Genomic DNA, 22,672 nt, shown 5'->3' on the forward strand with positions numbered 1-22,672 from the left:
TTGGAGGTTTTCTCCCTCCATTAACAACGCTGTTGCAATGGATGCAACTGGGGTTCTCCCCTCCAAGCTTGTTATTTCTGGTTTGTAGTGCTGTTGTCACATCAGCAACAGAATCAATGAGTGGTTTAGCAATGAATAATTTTTCACTAGAACAAGTTTTGTTATTTTTAATCAAAATAACTAGGTTTTTGAGTAACTACAGACTGAAGAATTTCATGAAAAAGGTTAGCTAGAATAGTTGCTTTCCAGACAGAAATCTTAAAGATGACTGAACCTTCTTGTGCACCAGTTCTGCCTTCAGCGCTTGTAAATCAGAAGTTGCTTGTTTTTTCATCTACAAAAGATCCAGAGATTATGACAGGAAGAATTAAATTACAACTATTATTTTATAGATAAGAGTCAACTTTTATGTGGTTTAAGAAGCACAATCTTGGTCTTCAAATTTTGTAGCCTAACCAGTTACAGTATGATGCATTCTGAAACATGTTAATGCCTCAGGTCATGGTGGATCTTAATATACATAAGAATCATGTTTGATTTGAAGTAAATGGGAAATTGGCTACACTCAATTATAATTATAAAGAATTTGTATTGTGTTGTATTCTGAGAGATGAAGTCCACACATCTTCAAGTTGCCATGGTTGAGAAACACTGCTGTAGATTGTATTACAGATTTCCAAAGCTCAGTCTTCTATTCATATCGTTTTTGTATCTATGGCAAATGCCTAAAATAATTATTATGATTGTACACTAGCTTCAATGTGTAACTTACTAAAAAGGAGTACAGAGAAGAGCAATGAAGGTGATTAGGCGACTGGAGGCTAAAACATATAACGAACGGTTGCTGGAAGTGGGAATGTCTAGTTTAATGAAGAAAAGGACTAGGGGTGACGTGATAGCAGTGTTCCAATACTCGGGTTGCCACAAAGAAGAGGGAGTCAAGCTACTCTCCAAAGCGCCTTAAGGCAGGACAAGAAGCAATGGATGGAAACTAATGAAAGAGAGAAGCAACCTAGAACTAAGGAGAAATTTCTTGACAGTTAGAACAATTAATCAGTGGGATGGCCTGCCTCCAGAAGTTGTGGGTGTTCCAATACTGGAAGTTTTAAAGAAGAGATTGGACAATCATCTGTCTGAAATGGCATAGGGTTTCCTGCCTGAGCAGGGGATTGGACTAGAAGACCTCCAAAGTCCCTTCCAACTCTGTAATTCTGTTATTTTATAAGCAAATAAAACCTCCCAAAAAGTATGCTTTGTGAAGGATTTTCTGATACACAAGAAGGAGCAACAGCACTCGTGCCTTTTGTTTCTGATTTTAGCCTCCCATTGCTATATCTGCACAAAGGCAATTTGGAAGTAAGATCTTACTAATGTGTAAGGCGTTCTTGGCTGTGCTACCTCAGGAGGATGAGAATTGTAGGACTCAGTTTGAGAAGAACTCAGTAATATGATTGGTTTGAATGACAGGACTATAAATGACAAAGTAAAGGTCATTTGTTAACTGCCAATCATCTTTCTACTGAGATATCTATAACAACTTTCCAAATCATAGTTTCAAAACCATTGGAATAAGTGTTTATTAATACACAATTAATGTACAATTATTTGTTAATATATGACAATTATGTGCAAATATGCTCTGAACCTACTGTGCAGTATAAGTTTATCTACATATGAAAGATGTATTGAAATGGCTATTAATGGCATTATACCACTAGATGGGGCTATAGAGCAACAACAATACACACACATAAATTATATGCTGGGGCATGACAATACAGGTTCACAATATTAGATATACCACAGAAAAAGGAATTTCTCTTCTTTTGCACATTCAGCTTTCAGATTAATGGAATCTTTAAATTAAGATAGTAATGTCCCCACAGCTTCAAATGTTGCAAAATTTTATCAGCAGGATTAATCAGAAATTTCAAAATCCTAATAATTGAAGGTTATAAGAACAGCATTGGTGTTCCATGTTGCTGGAGCCTTATCCTCCATGCACTACTATAGTCTACAATGAGGTACAATATTTGTCTTTTCAAAGGGTCCTTATGGCTGGCATAGAGATACAGCTTATGTATAGACTGATCCTGGGACAAGAAGTTTTTAAGTTACTGTTGATGAATGAAACAGTGATATACAAGTGTCTATGGCAATTTTCACCAGTATTTTTCCATGCCACAAACAAAGCCATCTTCTAGTCTTAATTTCTTTTATTTTTTCTTAGTCCTTTTATAAATTATCAGTGCAAGCCTATATGTGGTATGTTCAAAAGCAAACCAGTTGATTCAATGTATGCATTTACGAAAGCAAATGTGGAATCAATTACTCCAAGCCATTGATAAAATGGAACTGTTTTTCTGTATAGCTATATAATTTACTGTTGTAATACTATTGTGTGGGTTTCTGAAACAAGTAGCGTTAGATGAAACTGATTCTTCTGAGAACCAAAACAAAGTACCTGGTGTGGAACAGTGATAGGCATCTGCAGGAACATTGTTAAATGTAACCAAAGAAATGCACATGTGCACAGAGCCCAACACTTTGGTAACTGGTAACCAAAACAAACAAACAAGTAACCGTCCCCTCCCCAAACCGTAATTAAGATTTCTTGACTGGAGTGTGTACACTTTGGAAGTCAGCCCTTTATGCTTCATTCTCAAAATATGTTTCAAGAACTATTACTATTTTCCTTGATTTCCAATTGTGCAAGGCCAGTCTTGAAAAAAACCTTTGATTTGTTCCTGCCTTCACTGACTATATGTGTGTATATGTGTATGTGTATAAGTGCAAGGACACGTGTAATAAATTAGTACAGTACCTTAATTTCTATGACAAGCTTCATTTTGGCATTGTCTAGCTTTCTCTTTAGCTGGTCAATTTCCTGCTCCAGGGTTGTAATCTGGATTATTACATTATTCTGTCAAACAACCCCCCCAAAATTGATTTAGAATATAACTTCATATATAAACAATACACTCATTCTGTGATATAATTGTTAGTAATATAAGTTAAACTGATGCCTAGACACTCTCCATGAGTTTCTTTTTAAAATATATTTTAAGTCTTTTAACACTCTAAATATCTCTATATCAGAGGCCCCCAATCTTTTGGGCACCAGTTCTGTGGAGAGAGGTTTTTCCATGGAGTGGAGGGGACATGGTTTCGTGTGCTACCTGCATCCCCCGGATGGGGGCTTCTTTTGTTTGCGTGGATCAGTTTCTGGCATGCTGCGGACCGGTGCTGGTTCACGGACCAGGGGTTGGAGACCCCTGCTGAATGTCATCCTTCCTCAGAAGAATATAGTTACTATCTCCATATACTGTATCTCACATAAGATGATGGATTGACCATAGAGTAGAGCAATGCTTCCACTCATCGGCTGCAATAAATTAGGTCAGTATTTAAATGTTTGTTTTGCTATGGGCAGTCTAGATTTAGCCAGTTAAAAATGGATTTGATTGTCTCTTGTGAAATTGTCATTATAAAAAAAATGAGAGATTTTCTTTAAAAAGAGAAAATGTAATCTTGCAAAAATGAGAGTGGCCCACAAATAATCTTGCCGCCACATTCTTGATCAGGTGTAGCTTCTAGGTTGCCTGAGACTGCCCCATGTAGAGTACATTATAACAATCCAACTAGATGGTGATTACTAACCCTGGTGTCTTGGTCCAGATATGGATATAAAAGATGCTCCAGCCAAAGCTGGGCAAATCCTGCCCACAGCCTCTACTTTCTGTTTAAGGAGTAGCTGTAGTCCAGGCAGATCTCAAGTTGCACAACAACTTCTTTGCAGGCAGCACAACCTCAACTAGGATAATCCCCAAGATCAACGTTTCTAGAAATTTATTTACGTTTAGCAATTTACCGGTATTTAATCTGAATTTAGTTTGCGCCATACAGATAATATCTGGACATCAATTTAAGCTTTCAACAGCACCCCTGGCTTGACCTGGGGTGGCAATGTACAGTATCATCAGCATCCTGATGACAACTCACTACAAACCAATAAATGATCCCCCCTCCCCAACTTCATATACCCATTTTCCTGAAAATAAGACCGGGTCTTTTTTTTTTTCCTCCAAAAGAGGCACAAGGTCTTATTTTCAGGGGATGTCTTACTCACCTTCGTCAATGACAGGCCCGCCCAGCAAGTCCACTTCTTCTGTGGCCAAAGGAGCAGCTTCATTCTGCAGTGGCATTCCAGCCTGCATTTTGCAGTCAGGCCTTTCCGGAAGGCCTCTGCAGCCGAGTACTGAGCTATGATTTAATCCATAGCTCGGTCCTCGGCTGCAGAGGTTTTGCAGAACTGAGCTATGGATTGAATCCATAGCTCAGTTCTTGGCTGCAGAGGCCTTCCGGAAAGGCCTGTGACTGAGAAATGCAGGCCTGGCTGAGAAAACTCCGCAGAAGAAGTGGGCCAGCGAGGAGAGGGCTGGCTGCAAGGCAAGTGGGTGCGGGGTGTGGGGGGCAGCTCCAACCCCCCACCCCTGCCCTAGCTTGATTTTTAGGTGTGTGCCTCACCCCAAAACTAGGGGTTATTTTTGGGGTAGGGTTTAAAGTAGGCCCACCCCCAAATATCAATGTAGGGCTTATTTTGGGGGTAGGCCTTCCTTTCAGGGAAACATGGTAGTTATTAAATAGCACGGGGGAAAGCAGCCAATTCTGAGGTACCGCAGACTCAACCAAAGTCTTGAATGCTGCCCCCATGGAATCATTGCAAAATGGTGCTTCCTACTCCCACCCCTCACAGGCAGTCCAGTAAAAGGCCACAATCAATGGTATTGAAGGCCATAGAGAAGGTCAACTGACTCAGGAGAGATACTTGCTTCATTGTCAGTTTCTGACAAGGTCATCCATTGGTGTGCCATGACTGAGTCTGAATCTTAACTGGCAGGAGTCTAGATAATGTCTTTCCTGTAAGAATCTCTGAAACTGAGCCATCATATCTTTCTTAACAACTTTTCAAAAGCAAAGTTAATTTTAACTGTTTTTTAGTTATTATCGTACAGTGATTTATTGTTGTTCTCTTATTTATTTGCCACATTCTCATGGTAGTGTTTCCTTTAAAAGTTATATTAACTCTGGTAAGTGTGTGCTTTAGATTTCAGTGACTGTTGTGTCTGTGACCTTAATATTTATTGAAGATATTAATCTTTGTTTTGGCCAAAGTTACACAAGCTTTGGCCAATTTCCTTGGATGCAAGATATAACACATGCCTTTGGCAAGAACAACTGATGCCCTTTTTTCTTCTTTTTGTTCCTCTCCACGTTTGTTTCCTTTGTCGTCATTATTCTTTTCTCTTGTTTTTGTCTTGTTCTTTGTTTTTAAATGTTTTTAACAAATGCAAACTGCCCAGAGTTGTTGGGAGACAATGGCACATAAAATTAATAAATGCACTATATGAACTATAAATGAACTAATGAACTATGACGTGCTAAAAATGATCCTAGTTCAAAATGATCCAGTGAACTTTGAGATGACTCTGCTGCTATTAGTACTTGAAGTCTTCTTAAACAATCCTCCTTTTTCCTAGTTATCACAGTCTAGAAACATATATATTAGATACAAGGAGACCACTGTATATTTGACCTACTTAAGTTAAAGCTACAAAAGAGAAACAACATAGATGTTTAAAACATAGCAATTACATTTAAAAAAATTAAATTTACAACATCGTTTTGTGAAATACTGGACACAAACTAATAAAAAAAAATCAGAAAATTCCTCTCACATAGTGAGAGTTTCACTGCAATCTATGCTTCTTTTTCTGTTGTGCTCAAAACAAAACTGAATGGAATTGACATATTTTATCCCTCACTCAGAGAACTTTGCTTCTTTACTAAAGAAACAGTAAAAGAATTACTGTTAATCTTAACTAAAACTTTAGAAAGTTCTACAGTTTAGTGAAGATATTGAATCCATCTGTAGGACTGAATAGACACCACAAAGTAGGTTTTCAGTATCCTCCTTAGAGAAATACAGTATAAGGTATACAGCTGGATATATGAAATTGTGACTTAGCTGGAAAAAAACCTTAGCAATAGGAGAAAGTTTACTAGGTGGGAAAAAATGATAGAACATTTCTTAAACTAATTAACCAAATTCTCTTGATATTAAGAGATCATGATTCATATGAGAAGTATTTAATTAATTTTAAACTTTATTCTCATGAATTTTATTGTTGAACTAGGAAGAAAGAGATCATAGGTATATCATGTTATAACGAGAATGAGGATTTAAATCATTTTAGCAACTTGTAACACTAATTCAACTCAAGGGAAAAGAATCTGCAAAATATTCTTCGTTCTTGCCAATGGAACTTTCTTTTTATTAATTAGGATCGTGATATATTTATAATAATTTATGTTAAATCTTAATTAGACTATAAATATAGTCATTTTATGAGCTGAGTTTAATTTTTGCACAAATTTTGCTTTAGGCATTTTTCAAATATATTAGCAATCTGTTTAAAACTGTATCATCATTAAGATTCCAAGATTTGCTGTACTGATGGATAAAGCTTAGTTTTTATGGGCAAGGAAAATTTAAAAAAAATTAATTACCTTTGAATTGGTGGTTTGTGTTAAATTATTTCTTTTTTTCTTGATATCTCTAGCTTCTAGCTGCCTCAATAATTTTTGGTGGTGTAGTTTTATATTTTCCTGCAATTTATTTAAAGCTTCCTCTGAGAAAACTGTGACTTTCTTCATTTCAAAATATTTTTTTTTCCAGGAATCACGGACTGCAAGATTAAAAAAAGGATTCTATGCAGTTCAATAGCAGCTCAATAATTTATTCTAAATGAATGTACAGAGATCACAGTTAAAGAATCAGGGAAGTATATATTTGATTCAATAATGAAAAGTAAAAAAAAATATATTTTATAAATTCAGACTTGATGTTGGACAGCATTAGTTTTTATAGTTGTTGGTCAATGAAAAAAATTGGATGTATTAACCTAGAACATACCATGGCATCTCCTGAGCTTGTGCTGTTCAATCAAGTTTTTCACTTTTTTAACCAGTTCCTCTCTAGTGTTTTCCAGATGTCTTCTTTCTATCTTAATATGTTTCAGCTGCTTATGTAATTCATGGCCTGAGGAAGAAGAAATCCCATACTATCATACATGCAAAAGCTAATAATGAGAACAATTCTGAATAAAATTAAAGTAAAAATGTGTCATTCTTCTATTGGTCAACACAGGGTTGATCCACTACAATAAAATAAAATTAAGTCGACCAAAGAATGATGTAAAGGTTGGTGTGGGGTTGAAAAGATAAATATCTGTGTATTTTCATTTGATGCAATTGTCTGGTATGTGGAATCTACATAAACAGATTACAGTACTCAGCAGATAATATGAAGGAACAATGATAGTGTCCAAACCCCTGTATTCTATCAAGAATTTTTTCCCATACTTTGAATCATGAATTAAAGATGAAAAAAATCTATATACTGACTTCTGCAAGAACAAATGTGGCAGAACACTGGAAAAGGTAAGCTTTGTGATGCTATTAGGTTAGATTAAAATTGGAGAATACTATATGTTGCAATATACATTGCAACAAAACTGATGATATCTATCCATAATAGAAGTTTAGTCAAACTCAAATAGGTATGGTTTCTTTACGTACAACATATTACACAGCAAGGCAAATTTAGACCTTTGAATTATAGTTTGTAGAACTTAAACAGAAGCTAGCAACAATCTTAAGTGTTCAGTGTAAAATATAGCTGTCTGAACTGTGGTCAGCATTTGGAGACACAAGGGGAAGAATAGGGGAGAATATGTTACTAGTTACTCCTTTTATAATGTTTATATATATAACTATTCTTCAGTTTTCTCCTATTTTGTGTCTTTCCCTTTTAATTTTTAACAATAAAAATGTTTAAAAACTAAAAACTTATGAAAAATCCATACACACACATACTAAATATATATACTTCTGTAGCTAAACTGTAAGCAAAGTAATAAAGACCTGAAAAAGCACTTTTAAAAGATGCCTAAATTGATAATAATACTCTTAAAATGTCTCTTGCACAATCTCTCTGAAGAACATATTTTTATTTTTGAAAAAAAGTAATAGAAACTATGTAAGAGTCATTCCTAGAAACCTGTGCTAATCTTATATACATAATGAGCTGGATAGCTCATTATTCAAAATGCTATCCATTCACAATTACTGTTGGGCTTGGAGGAAAAAGAGGAGACAATAATCTTAGGGAGAAAAACTAACAATCCAGTTAATGGTGGTTGTTGTCAGTAGACACAGAATGAGGCCCAGTTGGTGGGGTAAAGGAAGCGAGAATAAAGAAAAAAAACCCTCAGCAGATGGAGTACGTACAAAGTTTTCAATCCTGAATAGAAGTACTCCAAGTAACATGCTTTTTAGGGCAATTGTATGTGAGTTGCAAAAGTCCAGAGTACCACAAGAGGGCAGCAAACTCTTTGTGATATAGTTATCAGAATTTTTATCTTCCAATATCCTGTGCATGGTAGGCATGGAGATAGTGGCTAGACCAGTGATGGCGAACCTTTTAGAGACTGAGTGCCCAAACTGCAACTCAAAACCCACTTAAGCATCGTCGAGTGCCTGGTGGGCGTGGGCCATTGTGTGGGCATGGGCCATTGTGTGGGCGTGGCTGCGGTGGTAATGGCAGACTGTGTGGGACTAAAAAGTTCAATCAATCAATTCCAACTTTGCAAGATCTTTTTTTTCCCCGCGAGAAGTTGAAATTGACTGATTGAACCTTTTTTTTTTTTTTTGCACACGGCGGCGGAGGCCTAAAGCGAAAAGGTTTTATAAAACCCAGCTGAAGGCCTAGGACTGGGGCGACGGCGCGCGTGCCCACAGAGAGGGCTCTGAGTGCCACCTCTGGCACCCGTGCCATTGGTTCGACACCACTGGGCTAGACAAATTCTGTAGCTGAATAAAAATACCCATTTAGCCTTTTCCAGAAATCATTTATACAAAAAGAAGGTATGAATTACGCTATCTTAAGAAAACTGCTGATAATCACAAATGACCCTTTAGAGGCTTTTTGATTATGTTTAGGAGATATATGAAAACTCGCCATTGCTTTCTTTGCCTTCAAGCAAACCTGATCTCCTTCTTAAAAGGCAAGAGGGCAAAATCCCTATGATCCCTGCTGCTGAAACCTTTTGTCACACCCTTAACCTCATGAGAGGTCTTGGACAGATTTCCTCACCTTCTGTTGGAAAACCTTTGTGAGGAAGTTGAGCTCTATTTACTGAGACAGCCAGAAGAGGTGGAGTAGGAGGGGAAAGATAGTGACTAGGATATGCAGAGTCATTTAGGTTATTCCCATCAGCCTAGGATCAAATAAAAACGTGTCAGTATTCATTGTTATTTTTAGGAGATAAGAACTCTGGGGTTGAAAAATTATACATGTAAAGCTGAAAACTCAAAAAAAAAAGAAGAAAAGAAAAGAAAAAAAGAAACAAGAGGGAACCTTTCTGACAATCCTAACAGAACATGAGTCAAACCATAGGAGGCATTAGAAAATGACTTTGCCTGGGGTGTCAAAATGTCTAGTGTGTAAGTGTGTCTTGAGTTACAGCAAACTTTTACATTTTAAACATCTCTTAAACGTTAAGAGTGCCTAATTTATTTTAGATTTCGAATGTAGTCCAAAGCGTTTTAGTTCTAAGCCAACAGGCATAGGCTTATTCTGTCCCTTATCTGATACTTTATTATATCTATATTATATACATGTATTATATTATATACACACAGAGAGGCAGACAATACTCACTGCTTGTAATGTATGTCCTACTTTAAAAACATTGCTTTCAAATTAGTTCAGAAACTGGCTAGATATGAAATGATTAATCCCAAGAGTTATATGTAATTGCAGCAAATCTTAATGAATCTTAATAGACAAAATTCATTCAACCCAAGTGACAGAAATGTGTTAACAAACCATTTTAACCAACTCAGTTGTGGTGCTAGACTCCTCTGGGAACATACCTGATTGTTCTGCACATTACCAGGGTCAGCAGCAGTCTTGGTAATTCCAGCATGTTGTTGGCTAAAGATGAGATCAAAGGAACAGCTACATTAGAAAGAAATCTCTGATTAAACCTGTTGGGGTTGCAAGTTGTTTTGATTGAGTTATTAATCTGAAAAATAAGATACTGAAATCAGACTGGAAGAGCCTCTTGGTGACAAACTGGATTAAGAGCAAGTATTCCAAGGCTGCATTAACCTCATACACAGGAAATTAAGCTAGATGAACTAGTTCTCATGCTTAATTATGTTTATCTGAAAGCTAATTAAAGAGCTAGCTTTTTCCATTATTCAATATGTTAGAAGTTCTTAATGTGACTTCAATGACTGACACTGAATACTGTCAGAAGAAATAGCATATATATTTCCTTACCTCCTCTTCTTGGGTGAGTATGTCATGTCTCGGTCTTCCAAGGATTTGGGGATTCCAGAATCAGCAGTAGTAGTACACTTTCCATTTTCAACTCCTGTTAAATTCCCTCCATTTTCCATATTTGTGTCCAACATAAGAGAAACCTCTTCTGCAACAAAGGTCAAAGTATTACCTGTCTCTACATGAATGTGTATGCATATGTACAAATATATGTCAACTGCCAATAGCCTTAATACAGAGCAAAATTGGCTACTTTTTGGTAGTCACCAAAACAAAATTACTTCCAATATTTTGAATAAATGAGAGTTCCCCAAGTTCCACATATTTTCTGAATTTGGAAGCTTTTGCAGATATAGTTCTCATCAGATACATGCTATCCACATCTGGATTTGAAAGATCACAAATATACTGTGGTGTTATATGCTCCCTTCCTAATTATATTAATTGTCTTATAGTTCTCTGTTACTCTAGACTAGAGACTAGCCTTAGTTTGTTATAACTTAAACCAGACAGTTTTGGTTAGATCTAAACCCCAAACTACTGATACCATTCCACTTCAAAATACAATCTCAACTCACAGACTGAAAATTAAATGTAATCATATCTTTGCTCTGTTTTGATACCACTGCAAGCAATTAAACTGGCATTTAAAATTAGAGAGCAAAGTTGGAAAAGGAAGGAAGGAAGGAAGGAAGGAAGGAAGGAAGGAAGGAAGGAAGGAAGGAAGGAAGGAAGGAAAGCATGCACTTGTGGCTATTTCCAGTCCTCCAAGCAGCATTGCTTTTGATAAAATGTGGTATTTAACAGGAATTTTACAAGAGAACTAGAGTAACTTGTTCAAGACAAAATTCTGAGATAAAGAAGTGTTAAAAACAAATAGTTAAAGCATGTACCGGTAATATGTTTTAATAAAAAGAGCCCAGCCCTGCAGCACAGAAGGAGGCAACAACCAGGAATTGGGATGCTGGCTGAATCTAAGCTATCAATTTACTATTTCCTGGATTGCATTTTCCTCATTTTTTTATACCACTGTCATCTACAGAATCTATTTTTTCAATTACATCAAGAGCAGAAATTGTCACTTCAATTTTTTAACTTGGTCTCATTTTAAGGTCACCTAAGTATATTTCCAGTAAAGCTATCCTCGTATAAAACCTAGATCCATTCATTCAAAGAATTTATTTCGCATCAACAAGTAATGAAATGTTTTTCCACTTGAAATACCAGTATTTTCCTCCTTTTCATTGTTCTGATCTATCTTTGGAGATGTGACTGTCTTTCTGTATTTTTCATCCTTTCCTGGAATATTATGGCTTTCTGGGGTTGGGCTGAAAGTCTTTTTCTGATACATTTTCACTGGTGCTGATTTCTTTGCAGGGTGCTGTTTTGAGGATGGAACAGATTCTGTTTTGTTGATGTTACAACTGATTTTGCCTTAAAATGACACAATGATATATTAATAAACATAAATTGACATAGACAGTGTTGTAAACTTCAGAGTGCTGTACAATATAAGACCAGATCATTTTGATTGTATTACATGAAACCACTTTTTACTTTCTAATATAGAAAGTATATACACATTTATATTTATTTATAATTTAAAGACATGATATTAATAAAATATAAGACAAATCCCTTAAATATCCTATTTTCTAGAATATATGAGAAAGATAAAACAATCAGATCAGATTAACAAACAAATATGTTTACAAATATATGTATATTTATTTATCTTCTGTCATGTTCTCATCATACACTTAATAGACAGACAAAAAAGACTAAAATGCAAGTGAATCCAAGAAGCTTATGTAATATGGCAGAGATGTCGCACACAGCCAGAAATTATTATAAATTATATAAACATAAGGCAATCCAAAAGTTCCATTGCTCAATGATTGACATGTTGCTAGAAAATCCTGAGATATCCAAGTTTCCAGGAGCTCATCTTAATCAATTATCTCTGTGCTATAAATGCAATACAGAAGTGGAATTTTGGGAATTGAAACCAAAGAAAGCAAAACAGGAAATATTGCTGTAGATTTAATAGCAAAACTAGATATATCTTGTTTGAAAAATTACGATGACTCTTCCTCCCATTAGTGCAAAACAACATTATCTTATTTATAATTTGACTTTTATAGGATTCTATTTAAATTCCAAAGTCTCACCTTTCCTTTGTTGTGAACTACTTTTTCCTTGAATACTTTCATTCTTTTGTTGCTCAGAGCTTTGCTTTTTATGTAGAACTGGAATAGTTTCCTTTTCATTCCACTCACCAAAATCAGCTTTTTCCTGAGTCTGACTGAGATTGTTTTTGAAGGAGCTATTCAACATTGTTGAGTTTTGATAAATATCAGGATTGGGAGAAATTAAACTATGTGGTCTTTCATATGATGCAGATGTAAGCACATATTCTGGATTATTATGGTGTTTCTCTGGAGTGGATGACAAAGATGAATAAATACTCTCTATTCCTGGTAACAAATAAAGTTCTGGATGAAATGCCTGCAATATGGAACATGGTAGAAAATAAACTAAGAACCAAAAAATTTAGCTTTGTTCTTAAAATTGAAATAATTATAATATACTGTACATACATTCGGAGGAGCAAATGATTTCAGCTTCAGTTCCATCTCTTGTTTTGTTTTCACCTTGGAACATTACAACAGAGGCAATATTATCAAAATGCTTCCAATTGTCCCATCACCGTTATTTATAGAAATTGGGCAAAGTTCCAATTTCACATGAATAAAAATACAATTTTGCCTCATTCTCCTGAAGTTCTGTAAAACTCCAAAAATTTACCAGGAACAAGGGGTGGAAGACCCTTTGCAGTAGACATCTTTTCTTCTCCAGTAAATTACATCCCAATCATAAAACATTACTTTGTTTTAAATGTCATATTCAAGAGCTAGCACAAAATCATAGATCATTGTAAAATATACTTGTATAAGATTTTCTTTGTTTAGAAAGACTTTTTAGCATTATTCCATTATTTTATTGATTTTTAATTTTAGTTTTCACATTTTATTTTTCTCAATGTGATTGTTTAATGCACTGTTTTATGTAACCTTCATTCCTTTTTTTAAAAAAAATAAAAAGTATTTCATCAAGCTTGTTAAAAGAAAAAAAAATACCTTGGAAAACTTTAAAGCCCAGTATAAGTCGCATTCCACAAATGTTTGTTTATACTGATTTAATTGCAGAGTTGCTTTTCAAATCTTATGCAGCACTTTCAACATTCTCAAAGGGATGCTTATATTTATAAAAGCCTGATTTGAAATGTATAAAAATAAATGAAACCTGCAGAGGAACTCTAAGGCATGTGTTTTCAGCAAATTATAATTTGCAAATTGGGAGCATATCTTTGGAACCTACAAAATGTCTGCTCCCCACTCTTTGCCCTCCTCTTGTAAGAGTTTTTCCTTTATAGGGATTTTGCTATAGGATGCTTAAATAATCTTTCAGCCTCTCTCATGGTACTTATGGAAGTTTTTACTATTCATAGAAAAGCAGCATTTTAAATGAGAACAAACCTTTAGGTCATTTAGGTTTTTCATTTCCTCTGCAGACTAGTTAGAACATCTTAATTGATGAAATGCTCTTGCAGTTATATTATGCAACTTTATAGAAGTTTAGTATGTAAGTTTTACATATTATGTACATAGATATCATATTATTAGTTTTGTTCTCAAGTGAGATTCTTGATTATATTGTATATGTTAGCAATCCTATAGGACAATCAGCAAGAAACATGAAATACTTACCACCACAAGTTTCTCTCCAATACATTTTAGAAAGACATACTTATCTACAACTGCTTCTTCACCTAAGTACTCTCCAAGGTTTTCTCTTAATATTTTCAATGTCATATGAGGTGACACCCTAGAACATCAGATGTTATTGCTGCATTTAATATGGAGTATAAGATAATGCTCATATTGTACAGCATTTAGTTTTAGAGAGGTGGGAATATAAAGGGAATAAAACATACATAGAAGACACCCGAATGTTAGAATTGAGATATTAACCCCTATAAGGGAACTGGAACTTTTAGCAGCATTCAAGATTGCAGTGCAATTTTATTAAGTCTTATTCACTTTTATATAGAAATAATGAAAAGAAAATCTAAAATATAAAGTAGTGTAGGTACAACACTCTTTGGATGTGTACCTGTTTGCTTACAGCTATCACTGACCCTCTTACGATTAAATTGACACAGTAAGGTCTCTGTGGTTTGATATGATAAGATAGAAAGCCAGTTTGGTATAGTGGTTAAAGTGCTGACTTAGAAACCAAGAAACCGTGAGTTCTAGGCAGCCTTGGGCACAAAGCTGGCTGAGTACAGTAACTTTGGGCCATTTTCTCTCTATCACCCCAACTCACTTCACAAGGTTGTTATGGGGAAAATAGAGGCAAAGGTATTAGGTCTGCTTGTTGCCTTGAGCTATATATAAAAAAGGCAGGATAAAAAGTATTAATAATAAAAAGCTTTACATTTCATGAAGCTTTACATTTCATGAATCATGTTTATTGCCATAACCTGAATCAAAATTAAAAACTAAATTTTGTTTTCTTATAAATTCAGTTAAAAGCTTAAATGTTTCTATTTACAAAACAAGTATCAAAAAAATCCTTTTATACATGATAATCTCATCAAATGTCTACCTATGGATTAATTATTGATCCTTACATTATTTTTCATAGACCTCTATGACTACTGTGGATTTCCTAATGTAGAATTTTCTAAAAATTGATTATAACAAAAGGAAATGGCAGAAGTATGAAATACAACTCTTTATTCCCAATGATTCATTCAGGTTATATGGGAGAGCAATCGTACCATTCAGGAAGGGAGCTCAAGTGGGGAATTAATTTGGACTTTAGGTAAACTCAAGAGGGCAAGGTCTGACCCCCTCTGAATGGCCTTGAGTCCTCCTCCTGGCTGGAGGAGAATTATGAATAATTGAGATGATGCTGTTAATTTCACTTTTAAATAGCATCAGTACTAAAATTTCTGGTATTCTCAGTAATTTTGTAAACAATTACATCAATATTTCCTTTTTATATCCTATGCACTATATTATAATTAATGATGCAGGAATGAATCACATAAGAATGATATTCAGTGGTTCTGATCTACAAATCAATAACTGCTAAAAATGATTAGAATCTTGGAATAATAAATACATGTGTGCAAATTCCGAACGTACAACTATTAATTTAATTGAGGATAGCCGCAAGTTGGGGGTTAATTTTAGCTCTTGTCTTCAGTAGGATTGGCTGCATTTCCATACTGAGAGGTGGACACAAGTCAGTATAAAGTGGTACAAATGTTCTTAGTTGCCGTGTACATAAAGCATGCAAAATTTTCTCATACTCTTGTATAATCAGAAAACTGTTAGAAACTGGTGTCCTTGGTAAGCAACTTATGCTCCTTTTTCTTTGTGGAAATGTTTAAACTGTGTCAATGCAAACCAGTTTTATAAATGGTATATTATAGAAATGGTCATATTGTTCAAGTGAAATATAATATTTATTCAATATCAGAACATTCCACCACTATGAAAATATTTGTATCCCTCCAAAAATATTGATTTGATGTGCTAATTTCTCTGCATGGGAATTATCAAAGCATAAATTACAAAGAAAAGAGCAATAATTCAAAAATAATGCCATGAAAATAAAGTCTCCCTAGTTACATAAAGCTATATTATAAATTACAACATCCTTCCATTTTTTTACCATAAGCAATGACTAAAATGAACAAAGAGTTTGCTTGCCTTCCATATTTTCCATTCCATTCAAAATTTATTTCTCTATGAAAGAAGATACAAGATGCATGAATGTTTCCCATATAGAATTGTTTTTATATGTTTCCCATATAAAAACAATTTGCATGAGAGTTTCAGCATGGAGATCAAAGTTTCCTTTTTGCCAGTTTCTTTGCTCATGATTTCAAATTATCATAAGCAGTTTTTGTTTTTTTCTAAAGTTAGAAGATTTATAGAAATTCCTTATCAATGTTTATTCTTTGAAGAGCTGTAACTTTTGGGTAGGTGTTTTAATCAACTGCTAAATAGTTACAAGAAATGCTAAATATTAAGGCAAGCCTATTTATTTTTTTGATTTTTATCCTGCCTTTTTTATACATAACTCAAAGCAGCAAGCATACCTAATACCTCTGCTTCTATTTTCCCCACAGTCTTGTGAAGTGGATTGGGCTGAGAGAGTAGTGACTCACTGAAAGTCACCCATTATTATTATTTTATTATATCTCACCTTATAAATCCAGCTGAAAAGAATTTGCTAATAACTTCTATAGAAACTGTATTCAACTTGAAATTCCATACTTCTTCAGGAACATAAAATACATGCAGCTCTAAAAGCTAAAAATATGTAAAAAGAAACTGTTTAGCATTCAGCATAGCCAATTTTAATAATGGAGATAATATCTGACAATATATGGTAATGATTTGTTCTTAAGCAAAATGATGCAAACTATGAAAATGGAATATCATGCCATAAATGGACATATAATTTTGGAACTTAATGTTTAAATATTTCTCTCAGCTCAAAGTTGCATGCAAAAATGACAAGTTGCATATAAAAAGTGAACCTTTTGTAAAACTTGTAAAAAGGGATTAATTGTATAAATTGTATACAAAGATATTGGGTGACAGCAAATAAAATATTCTGTCAGAGATAAATACTGATACAAGCTGACAATTGAAAATATGGGCCACCTGATATTGTTGTGGCCAATATGGAACTGGAATCACTTGCATTCATTTTGACTTTGATGGACGCAGTGGTGAGATTCAAATAATTTAATAACCGGTTCCCTGCAGGGGAGGAGGTGGGGGCACTTCCACAAGGCAGGTGGGGGAGGGGGGCAGCTGCCCTATGCTCCCTGCTTACCGTGCTGAAGGGCCCCCGCAGCCAGGCCTACCATGCCCCGACACCTGTCACGCCTCGCCTGTTCAGTAGTGACCTCTTCCACTTTCTCCTTCTTCCTCTTCCTTTGAACACCCCTTCGCTCCCATTGCTGCTTTTTCAGTCCCAGATCTCGGTTTGTCCGAAGCCTGCGTAGGGGGTCTTTGGAAACGAAGCTCTGCAGTGACTGGGTGGGGTGGGAACATTCCTTTCACTTTTGGACGGGCTCTGAAATGGGCTGGAAGGAGCGGCCTGAGGATGCCAATTTGGCTTTGCAGCAAGCAAGGTGATTGGAATGCACGCCAGTCTGGTGTCTCAAAACACCAGGGTTTTTTTCCCCCGCTGCCGGATTTTCGCCGCCATACTGTTTAAGTTTTTTTAAAGATTGCTTAATGGAGAATGCGGATCCCTCCCGCATTCCCCTGCCGTAGCTCATAAACCAACTAAAGCTCTCCAATGTATCTTAAGTAAACCAAAAGATCCAGTAGCCCAAGAAGAAAAAACAGGAGTCGTTTACAACAGTGTTTCTCAACCTTGACAATTTTAAGGCATGTGGACTTCAACTCCCAGAATTCCACAGCCAGCTTTGCTGGCTGTGGAATTCTGGGAGTTGAAGTCCACATGCCTTAAAATTGTCAAGGTTGAGAAACACTGGTTTACAACATACAGTGTAAGGACTGTAACAGCCATTATATAGGACAGACAGGGAGAACATCAGCATAGCACATCTATAAATATCAAGTAACACTCAGAAGGCACACTGAACAGTTCTTAATTTTTCAACACCTGGACAGATTCAGCTACAGTTTCAAGCCAAATCCAAAAGTGCTAGAGAATTCCTGGAAGCTTGGCACTGAGACAAATAAGCCATCAATAGACACATAAGATGAACTACATTTATATGCCATTCAATAGATACAACAAAAAGCAAAGGAAAGCAAAGGAAAGAAAAAAGACCAAAACACATGCCCTCCAGGGACCACACCCAGATAAGCAGGGACCACTGGACAAACAAGCAAACAAAAATAAAAACCCTTAATCAAGGAGCTACCAAGGAAAAAACCCACATTCCCACCAAAGCTGGTAGGGCAAGCTAGTATACCGGTATATAAACAGGGAGGAAACCTTCCATTCACTAGCACTGATGTTGTCACCTTATTGCATAATGAAATGTCTGCAATAACTAGGCTCAGAGACCACTAGAGGTATGTCTGTGGTTTTTTTTTTTAATCCCTCCTCGAGCTCTATCAAGTTGGATCATTCCTAGCCGTTGTCCCCATATTCCATTTTGGGACAAAGTCCTGTGATTTTGCTGATATTCTAGGTCAGTGGTGGCGAACCTATGGCATGCGTACCAGAGGCGGCACTCAGAGCCCTCTGTGGGCACGCGCGCTATGCCCCAGAGATGGCAACCATCCCTCTTCAAGCAGCCGCCCGTTAACTCGCCGAGGTCCCACGTGGCCGGATGCATCCCAGCACGGCTGGTTTCCCTCCCCCCCGTCCCGTCCCTCCTGGCCTCGCTTGCTCTCCTTTTCCAGGGCATGACCCACTGCATCGCCTCCTCAGCTGTCGGCCGGTTGTCGAGCTCAGAGGCGGCTTCTCTGAACTGCTGGCAGCGGGCTGCGGAGCCCCAGAGTGCGCCGGTTGAGGGGCCGGCAGGCTGTGGCTGCTGACAGACACCATCTGCCCCCTTGCGCTCGCTGGCCTCTGTGTGCGGGGGCCGATGGTGTCAGGCAGCAGCCGCCCTGGCCCCTGCATCGCCTTGCCCTGCAACAATACCACCCCCGCCCTGCCTCGCCTCTCCTCACGTCGGAGGACGAGCCTTCTGCCCACTGTCCCACCCACCAGAGACCCCCTGGATCTCCCCCAACCTTGTCCAGCCCCCACAGGAGTCCCTGCCCATGAGGAACATTGCGGTGACCATGCCCACCTTGGCCATACCCACCCATTCTGCCATGACCACCACAGCCATGCCCACCCAGTGGGCCACGCCCACCTGGCACCCAGCAATAAATAAATAGGTTTTGGGTTGCAGTTTGGGCACTTGGTCTCTAAAAGGTTCGCCATCACCGTTCTAGGTCCACTTTAATATTTCTGGATTATGCCAATTGTGTATCTAAATTCAATCTGTTTTGGATTTGGCTGGAGGACAGAGACAGCTTTTGTCTCATGCCAGAAACGTGACAAGGAGAAAGCATCCCAGCTAGTTCTGATTGATTTCTTTTCAACTTTCTTAATGGTATGAAGTTCCACAGGTGTAGAGAATAAAAAAACTATTAATAATTGACAATTACGGTAGTTTATTTTATCCTTCAGGTTTCGCAGGTACAAACTGTGCAAGGCTTTCAACTTCAGAACCACTATCTTTCATGTAGATTCTTACCAGCAATCAAAATGCTGACTTAAAAGCAATGCTTATATACTCCTGAAGCTGTAAAAGCAATTAATAATAACTGCTACATTTTGGTCTAGCTGAAATTTCAGAATTGTCTCTATGGCAAACATATGTACATCACACAGTAGACCAAATGAGACTGAACTGCATCCCATTCCTAATGAAGTGATACCACTGTCATCCGATCAGATGTGATTATATCCCTGTAAAGGAGGTGCAGATCTTCCTGAGATAAATCATTCCTAAATATGCTTTTTGCTGTTTAAGCAAATTATCATCACTGAACTATTTTGGTATCATTCAGAAGATGACACAGGGAAAGAGATAGAAACACCACTCTTCCATTCATTCAATCCTTTTAAAAATACCGTATGTATTTTCCTTAGACTTGAAACTGGTATCACTAGAAATGTTATTGCCTGTATTTCGGTCCATTATCAAGGATAGGAAATCTGTGGTCAAGTTGTTGATGAACACCAACTTTAAAAATCCATTCACTGATCCTGCTAGCAGAGTACTGCAAATTGTAGATCAATCATATTAGAACAATCATATAATCCCTATTCCTTATCTAGGTGTTATTTTCATTGCATAAATTCTTTACTTAAATTAGGAAAACATAGATTTGACATTGCAGAGAAGCTATTCTTTTTAGTATGCATATTTGTACTATACTTACTGATAGTAGTGCTGGTTCAGATCCAGCAATTTAGGGCAACTGCTCACAGTGCGGTACTAGAGAACCTGACACTTATGACATTCTGTTTCTAATATATTTTTGTCTCTATTAGTCAAAGAGCAATGGAATCATTCCTGCATGTAGCTATTAGCAGGTGCAGCCATATTAATTGAATTATTTCTGACTGCAGGACCATGACCCTGTGCTTAAAAGTTAAAATGGTGCCAAATAAAAGAACAGCTATGAAACCAATTGTTCTTGCAATCTGGAGGGAAGAGAATTATGGTAATCACCTGATTAAAAACTGTAAAATCTTGATCACTGCCTATATCTGTAATTAGCATAACTAAATACTAATAATAATGTTTTCAAATATTAATTATTATAGTTTACATTTAACCTATATGTAATTCCATTTTTGAAAGATCTAACAAGTTTCTTTATATATTTCTATTCTTATCAACCAACAACAGAAAATATTGCAGTATAGCATACATAAAATTTATCAATGGTTATTACAATCCATTATTTCTTACCTCTGAAGTGCGTGGTCTGTTTTGATTGGACAGCATATTCCTTGATGTCATTTCTGATTTATGCGAAAGTCTGGAATTGTTTTTTAAATCACATATTGAATTCCAAGTATTATTTAACATATCAAGATAACTCCTATAGGTATTTAAGTTGCAATATTCCATATTTTAGAATTGTTTCCATATCCTGCAAATTTGGATATAAAACAGGGATAGCTTCAGGGCAGAAACTTTTGTTTCTTGTTTACTGAAAGGAGCCAAGCATTTGCTAATACAGGAGCTGAACCACCTTTGAGGTGACCACTCCCTCTGTGTAAGTAAAATCACCTTAGTAACACAATGAAGTACCTAGCCAGGACTGTGCACCTGCGATTTGCTGCAGTAATCAAAGTCTGCTTTACTTGTATTGCTTACATCAAGGTCCCTGTTTCAACAACTGTTCCATAATCTGGGCAGTGCAATTTAGGGAATGAAAAGCCTTGATCAGAACTCCATATAAATATTTACTCAGTACTATGAAGAATTAAGAGTTTTACTGCTTGTTTTCTGTTCTTTCTCTTCAATAACAGCAGTAATTATATCTGCTTTAATTCAATTGACTAAAATGGACCTTATAGCTTCCTTAAAATGTATACTTGACTAGACAGGAATGAATACCAACCAATCTTAAACACAATATTCTGGTTCCAGCAGGCTCGGCGTGTATTTGTTTATTTAATACCCAACCAAATTCCCACAGAATTTTTAACAGATTTCAGGAATACAATAACAATTAAAATATCATGGTCAGCACCCAAATGCATGCATACATATATTACTAAAAACATATGCAGTACACCAAAATCACGAACACTTTCTGGAAGGGCTCTCTTTTCAACTTATTTGAGGAAGCAGTTTGGGTAGGAACTAAACTAATTACTTTAAGAGAGGACATTCTAATCTAGAGAACTGGTGCTGTTACTGGGAAAATTACAGTGGCAACTCAAAGTCCACTCTCCCTCATCACAAAAATAGGAATCTACCAGCTGTTTACCCAGCAAGACTGAATTCATGAGGACAATTCTAGTGGGCAAATGCAGTCCTGAAAAATAACTTGGTGCTAAGCCCTGGGCCTTATAGGTTAAAACCAGCACTTTAAATTGGAAGCCTATGGGAGAAACTAGTGCAGGATGCAAAGTGAAGGTGTAATATATTTTATTGTAGAGTCACCAAACCAACCTTTCCTCTCTTACTACCAAGTAAAACCATTCATTGAAGGAGCAGAACCACTGCAAAAAAGTACCGCCAATTCTCAATTACCGTAATCCGTCAAGAAGTGTACCAAGGTCATTGATAATGAAGGACACTGAAAGATCTAAAAGAACTAAGAGAGGCATATTATCCCACCCAGGTCCCAACAATTATGTACTGGATAAACTATACTATCTGTCCCATGCCCCGATTGACATGGGTCCAGAAAATCTGCTTCATTGCAGTTGATTTGTCCGTATTGTCTCAAAAACCTTTGTTAGTAAAGAAGGTAAGAGACCAGGAAGTAGTTGTCTAACCTTTCTTGACCTAAAAAAATCCCTTTTAATGAGAGTGTACCAAAGCCTCTTTTAAAACTATCGGCAGTGGCTTCTCCCACAATAAGGTGCTAACAATTTCCCTGATATAGGAACTCTCCCCCTTCCAAATGCTTGAAAGAGCCAAGAGGGACAACCATTCTGCTTCCA

The 22,672-nt window shown here is 36.5% G+C and overlaps 1 protein-coding gene across 1 annotated transcript; it reads right to left on the reverse strand.

Annotated features, from left to right (window-relative positions):
• Nucleotides 1-229: 229 nt before the first annotated feature.
• SPATA1 (spermatogenesis associated 1) lies at nt 230-21,114 on the reverse strand. The gene is made up of 13 exons (XM_015813413.1): nt 20,961-21,114; nt 16,697-16,803; nt 14,182-14,299; nt 13,012-13,065; nt 12,583-12,919; nt 11,636-11,845; nt 10,412-10,559; nt 10,000-10,060; nt 9,218-9,341; nt 6,977-7,102; nt 6,571-6,749; nt 2,825-2,923; nt 230-334 (listed from the first exon to the last, which is right to left on the reverse strand). Exons 1-13 carry the CDS (start codon nt 21,078-21,080, stop codon nt 230-232), a joined length of 1,788 nt encoding a protein of 595 aa, XP_015668899.1. The 5' UTR covers nt 21,081-21,114.
• Nucleotides 21,115-22,672: the final 1,558 nt, after the last annotated feature.

This window comes from Protobothrops mucrosquamatus, unplaced genomic scaffold (assembly GCF_001527695.2).
Source record: "Protobothrops mucrosquamatus isolate PMUCROS unplaced genomic scaffold, P.Mucros_1.0 scaffold155, whole genome shotgun sequence".
Classification (NCBI taxonomy): Eukaryota; Metazoa; Chordata; class Lepidosauria; order Squamata; family Viperidae; genus Protobothrops; species Protobothrops mucrosquamatus.

Bases quoted from the DNA above. Each gene is read 5' to 3' on its own strand.
- SPATA1 (XM_015813413.1), bottom strand. From the start codon at position 21,080: ATGTTAAATAATACTTGGAATTCAATATGTGATTTAAAAAACAATTCC. The intron at 9,342-9,999 runs GTATGTTCCCAG...ATTTGATCCTAG, and splicing joins GTAATGTGCAGAACAATCAG to GCTGATGGGAATAACCTAAA. The intron at 6,750-6,976 runs GTATGTTCTAGG...TTAATCTTGCAG, and splicing joins CAAGCTCAGGAGATGCCATG to TCCGTGATTCCTGGAAAAAA.